Source organism: Calypte anna, chromosome 1, assembly GCF_003957555.1.
Source record: "Calypte anna isolate BGI_N300 chromosome 1, bCalAnn1_v1.p, whole genome shotgun sequence".
Lineage (NCBI taxonomy): Eukaryota > Metazoa > Chordata > Aves > Apodiformes > Trochilidae > Calypte > Calypte anna.
This window is the reverse complement of record NC_044244.1, coordinates 45,560,915-45,566,914: the sequence shown is the minus strand read 5'-3', so window position 1 is coordinate 45,566,914 and position 6,000 is coordinate 45,560,915. Positions and strand designations below refer to the sequence as shown.

Genomic DNA, 6,000 nt, shown 5'->3' with positions numbered 1-6,000 from the left:
TATGATCTCCCTTTGGTAAACTTTGTGTCATTTTACAGTAATTAAAAATTACTTTTTCAAAATGTATTCTGCATATGAGGGACACTCGTTCTGTTACCATTCACCTTTTCCCTTCTACACAGTTTGGATTTTTCAGACACCTAACCCTTTGCCTCCAGAATGGCATGTGGGCTAAGAAAAAAAATTAACCCATTTCCTCAATTTCAGCACATTACACTATTTGGTTTTACTTCCATTTAAATGCAGTAAACTGTATTTTGCATTCTCATTTAGTCGTTATTTTGCATTCTCATTTAGTCGTTCTGCTTTTGCCCTGTAGCCAGCGTGCTTCTTTACTACAAATGGAGGTTCAAGGCCACATCTAGTTTATTCTCTGCGCTTCTCACTGCATAGCGTGACGCCTTTTTCATTCCTTTTTGTCACTATCGCCGAAAACCTTTTTCTGTCTCCTTTGTGTCTCAGCTGAACTGGGTTTTTTTGCCAGTTCTCCCAGGGCAGTGTCACATCGTGACTCGCACTCTGTAGTTCTCTTTGCTGAGGAGCCTCACTTCACCCTTTCTCGTAGGCTCTGGATTCCCTTTCCCCCTTTAGTTACTCCGAGTCCAGTCAGCGCCGGACTCCTACAGCCTCCTCCCCACCCCCGTTTTCCTCTCAGGGACACAAACGCCATCAGGTTTCCCTCAGCCGTGATCCCCCTGTTCTGCTTTGCCCCCTCCCTCGGGCACCTCGCAGACCTCAAGCTACCCGGCTTCTGACTCAACCAGCCGGAACGCAGCTGAGATGCGGGGACGTTTGCGCTTTCCCGCGGGTCGAGGGGATTGGGGGGTGGGGGGAGAAGGTGGTGCGACTGTTCCTGGCCGGAAACTCCTCATTCCCCGTTCCTGGCTGCTCCTTCGGGACTCGGGACTGTCCCTCCCTTCGCCCCTCGGGATCAGTCCCCCCCCTCCCGCCACTGCCTCCCAACCGCCGCCCCTCCCCTCACGACACCTCCCCCCCCCACCCCCTCCCGGCACTCCGCCGCTGGGGGGGCCACCACCGCTCCGCCCTTCCCGCCACTATTTTGTCCCCAGGCGCGCTCCGTAGCGCGTGCGGCGGCGTCCCGGGCCCCTCCTCTCCGTGGCTCGCGCCGCCGCGCGATTGTGCGGGTGAGAAGGGCAAAGGGAGGGAAGGGGAGGGGAGCGCGGGGGCGGGAGCGCGAGCGCGGGGCGCGGCCGCGCGCACAGGCCACGCGCACGCCCCCGCCGGTTGCCGCCGCTGCCGCCCCGCGCGCGCGCCCGCCCGCCCGGCCCCGCTCGGCTCCGCTCCGTTCGTAGCGACTCGCAGGCGCCATGGCGGCCGCTCGCAGCGACATGGCGGAGCCGGAGGGGCTGCTCTCCGGCGAGGCGGCAGCGGTGGCTGCCGCCGCGGCCGAGGAGGAAGAGGCTGGGGCTGGGTCCTCGTCGTCGCCTTCGTCCTCGGCGGCGGCTGCGACAGAGACAGAGTCGCTGATAATGATGAACCGCGAGGCGGAGAGCATGTCGGAGCCGAGCCCGGAGAGCGCCAGCCAGGCCGGGGACGGGGAGGACGAGGACGAGGAGGAGGAGGAAGAGGAGGAGGAGGAGGAGGGCGGCGAGGAGGAGGAGAGCAGCCTGGTGGGGAGCAGCAGCACGAGCAGCGGCTGCTGCAGCGACGAGACCCGCTCGCTGAGCCCCGGCGGCAGCAGCGAGGCCGACGCCAAGGAGGAGCTCAAGGGCCCCCGGGGCAGCCAGGAGGACGGGCTGGGCCGCGGCGGCGGCGGGAGCAGCTCCAGCAGCGTGTCCAGCGGTGGCGACGAGGGCTACGGCACCGGCGGCGGCGGCGGCAGCAGCAGCGGCAGCAGCAGCTGCAGCGCCACGTCGGGGGGTCGTCGGGGCAGCTTGGAGATGTCCTCGGACGGGGAGCCCCTCAGTCGCATGGACTCGGAGGACAGGTCAGTGCCGCGTCCCGTGCCCCCCGCCTCTGCCCTTCCCCGGGCAGCGGAGGGGGGTGGCTTTGCCTCGGGTCCCCGGGCCGGCGGGCGCCATGTCCGGTCGCCTCCCCGCTTCGCAGCGCTCGGGGGGGGGCTCGCTAGCCCGCCCGCAGCGGCGGAGGGGCCCCTCTTCCGCGGGTGCCGGCCGCCCGTCGCCCCCCTCCCGGCTGCGGGGGCTGTCAGGGCAGCGGCGGGGGGCAGCCACAGGTTTCTCAGGCCAACTTGTGCCGGGCGGGGCTGGGGGCGGCCTGTGGCGGCGCGGCGGGCTCTCCTCCGCCCCCGCCGCGGCTTCTGCTCCTTGAGGCCCTCTCCGGAGGCCTGCCCGCTGCTTTCGGGAGGATGAGGCGCGCCCCCCCCGGCCCGGCACCGGGCGGCAGGCCGCGTGAAGGCTGCTAGGGCTGGAGCCATCGCTGTTCATCGTTAAATGGCGAGTCCCGGTACGGCCCCCGTTGTGATCAGAGTACGGGGCGCTGCCCGTTCAGGTGGCGATGTTTGGTTGCCGCTTTTTCCTCGGATGGCTGCTGTTTTGGGTTTGGTTTTTTTTTTTCAGATGGTGCTTTTGGAGTTCTTCAGGGTTGTATCTTCCTCTAACGCGTAGTCAGGGTGTGCCAAAGCTTCAGGAGGGGAAATCATCCGTAGATGTGGCTTTGCCTGCACCCGCAGTAGGGTCTCTGCGCTAGAGGGAAAAAAGCTGAGCGGTAACCGCTTAAAGAGTAAGGGGGGGGGAGAAATCAATCTAGTTACTAAAATAAAAAGGAGACCAGCCTTCCCCTATTAGTAGCTCACAAGTAAAAATTATGCAGAGTATTAAGCGAGGCTCGGTAATCTGAGGCTCAAAGTTGGCTTTGGATGAGTTCTAGGATAGTAAATGTCAAGATTACCTTTTAGTTTTTGGTTTTTTTTTATGTAGTAGGTACGCATCTCATTTTACCAAGACTTTAACTTGATTCTTGTGGAAAAGCACGACCAAATTTTCACGCACTCCACCTTTCAGGTCTGGTTTAGGCTATTAAGGCAAGACTTTAAAAGAACGTGGCTTATGTAGTATCTGTCTTGCATGTTGTGTACTGTGGTTTAATTGACAAACTGCAAATAGAATGGAAAATGGACATAAGAGCCATCTTAAAATTCTGTAGGTCTCTTTGCTAATTAGTCCTTTTAAATAGTTTAAGAAACTTGTGCTATTCTTAATTTTTTGTTTAGCATTAAAAAGTATCAGATTTCCTTGTTAAAGTTACAGTTGAGTAACAATTGCAATTTATTTTTATTTTTCATTGTTACGTAATTTTCATGTAATTTTTTGTTCTTGAGTGTGAAGAATGATGTGGCATGTTCTGGAAATGTTCTGTGAATAGATGTTAGATCAAATTCCGTGTAGCTATACAAATGCCCTTATTTCAGAAGTGGAGCATCACTAAAAGTAACCTCAAGTATTAAAAACAAGCAAACAAAACCCTGGTGAGTCAGTTTCCTAAAACAATGTAAGTGGTTTTTGGGGAATCTCTAAAAATCTGAAGATGAGGGGAAAAATACCAAAACAGTTCTTTGGTTTCCATCTGACTTTAAAACCCATAGGGAGTCACATTATCTTTCTTCCGAGCTGGAAGGAGGGGCAGGTGGGTTTTGAGATTTGTTTTTGTTTTTCAAAAGCTGAGATTTTATGTGAAATCACACAAATGGGGAGCAGAGTTAAAGAAAAACAACAGGTACATCATGGAGTTACAAAACAATAGTTTCTTGTTTTTCATCAAATTAAAATCTAATCCTTGCCTTATCTGAGCACACGTTAATCTGAGTATAGAGGAAATAACAGAAATAACTTGAAGGGGGTTTCTGGAAGTACAGTGTCATAATGACTCACTTGTGCACTGCGGAGCTAGTGTGCTACTTTCTTTGTCATTGTTCTCGTGGTTCTTGTGCTATAGTCATACAGTTAATTCTGTATGTGTACTTATAATTTCTCTTTCCCAGTACCATTGTTACAGACTCAGTTGCAGGAGTGGGACTACTTGCCGTTAGTGTTTGAAATAAGGTCTTCATCTTTGGAAAGTTTTATTTTGAACTGCCGGGCTTAAAACTTGGGGTGCTGAGAGGGAATTTTGTGCTGTAATTTCAAAGCCTGTTGAGTTGGGTAGGAAAAGAGCAAGGCTACTGTTTGTTGTTCCCGCCAAATGAAGATTTAGTTTTGTGTGCACTCCTTGCTGCATGGTAGAATGCTTTATTATTTTTACTACATGTAGACCAGCAACTCACTTGTTTGATCTAGTGATCCCCATGCTTCTGTTGGTTGGAAGCGTGATGCAAGATAATATTTTGCCTTTTAGTTGATCAGGCAGACAAACGGTTGCAAAAGACAGGGGATGTACCAGAGAGCTAAAGAGTGTGTGGAGTGGGAGGGTGAAATACCAGGAAAGAGCTGAGAATATGTTAGGCTTATAGGTGTAGGTTTATGATAAAATTTTAAATTCTGAAATCATTCACTGATTTGTTCACCTCTGCATTAAAATGTAAGTTTTGAAACTATTAGAGAATTATATTCTACTAGGGATATTTTGTACAAAAGAATACATTTTACAGTACTTGGTGACCTTTGACTATTCATGTCTGAAGTCCTAAGGAACTTGATTTCTCCTCTCAACAGTGTGTTGTACAGTAAGATTACCTGTGGAATGGAAAAGTGAGAAAAAAAGAGATTGAACTAATGTGCTGGAATTTACAGTCCCTGGCTTACTACAGAGGAAGCTGGTAAGAAGGGTATAGCTGGTAACGTTTCTCCTGATGTAGGCAGGTTTGGTAACATTCAGATCATGCCCTTAGGCTTGGGATTTTTTTCTTGTTTCCTCTTTACAAAATTTGAATAGAGAAGAGGGTGTGGTGAGAGGGCCTGAATTCCATGAGTGATCAAATTCCTGTTTCCTTGTATACTGTCTTGTTATTCTCCAGAATTATCAATGTGGTATCACCTTAATTTTTGGCTTAGTGATTGATATCAAATGTAAAATAACCTACAAGTAAAACAGCTGAACAGGAAAAGTTTACATATCACAAAATATTAACTACTGTACAGCAACTTCTCAGATTAATGTTTTGAATATATTTTGAGAGTGTTTGCTAATTATTTGGGGCATTAGTATAGAACTATATATATTTATAACAACACAAGAAACAAATACAGTGTTGAATATCTGCTCTGAAACTTAGAGTGATTTTTAACCAACTATTTCCACACCTGTAGACAAACCGTACTGTTTAAAAACATATTTCTCTTTCCCCTGAAAAAACCCCAGAAACCTAAAAGCAAAGCCCAAATTGATACCTAGGATAACCAGATGGCATTTTCAGCTCAATGATGTTAGTAAAGAGAGTTGAGCGCAGTCACTTTAGGACTGGTAAGTAACTCTTGATCTGTAATCTCATGTTTTTCCTGGGAATTGTGCTAAGTTTTCATTACTGTGCTGAAGTTTGTCAACAACTTTCAAGCAAGCACAGATCAGCTGGCTCAATGATAGGGTTTATTCAAGTCTAGTTTTCCTCCAGATTTACAGTCAGAACAGACTGTTATCAGCATGTGAACGTTGGCAGTTTTCATGTGCCTTTCCCTCTCCAGACACGTACTGAAAGGATGGCTGTGTTTCTCCAGAACTCTTGTGAGCAGTTGGTCTTATCATGCTGAGAAACATTTGATACTACTTGAAAAGTAAAAATAATGGTTCAGTTAACTATAAACACAGCAACCGAGTTTAGTTTTGGGCCAAAGGTACTGAAGCTAGACCTGAACAGATACGTGGATTCAGGTGTGTATTGGATGACTTGAATGGAGTGAAGATGTGTCTTCAGCTCACTGGTGTATTATTGCTGAACTACAATTTTTACTTAGAGGTAGTGTTAGATTACTGAAATAATAAAAACATTTGTTTGCCCAAAAGTTTATTCTGGATGTATACTTCAATCTGAAATAGTTTCTTAATCCGATTTTGTTTGATTTAGAGAAAGGTGGTAGATCTTGCACTTAT

At 49.2% G+C, this 6,000-nt stretch overlaps 1 protein-coding gene across 2 annotated transcripts in view; it reads left to right on the top strand.

The window, feature by feature from the left end:
- The first annotated feature begins 1,301 nt into the window (after positions 1–1,301).
- AEBP2 (AE binding protein 2) overlaps positions 1,302–6,000 on the top strand; it is a 48,833-nt gene continuing 44,134 nt past the window's right edge. For both annotated transcript variants that reach the window (XM_030469091.1, XM_030469090.1), the window contains exon 1: positions 1,302–1,948. In XM_030469091.1, the coding sequence (XP_030324951.1) occupies positions 1,329–1,948 (620 nt within the window). In that variant the 5' untranslated portion in view covers positions 1,302–1,328. The remainder of the gene's footprint in view (positions 1,949–6,000) is intronic.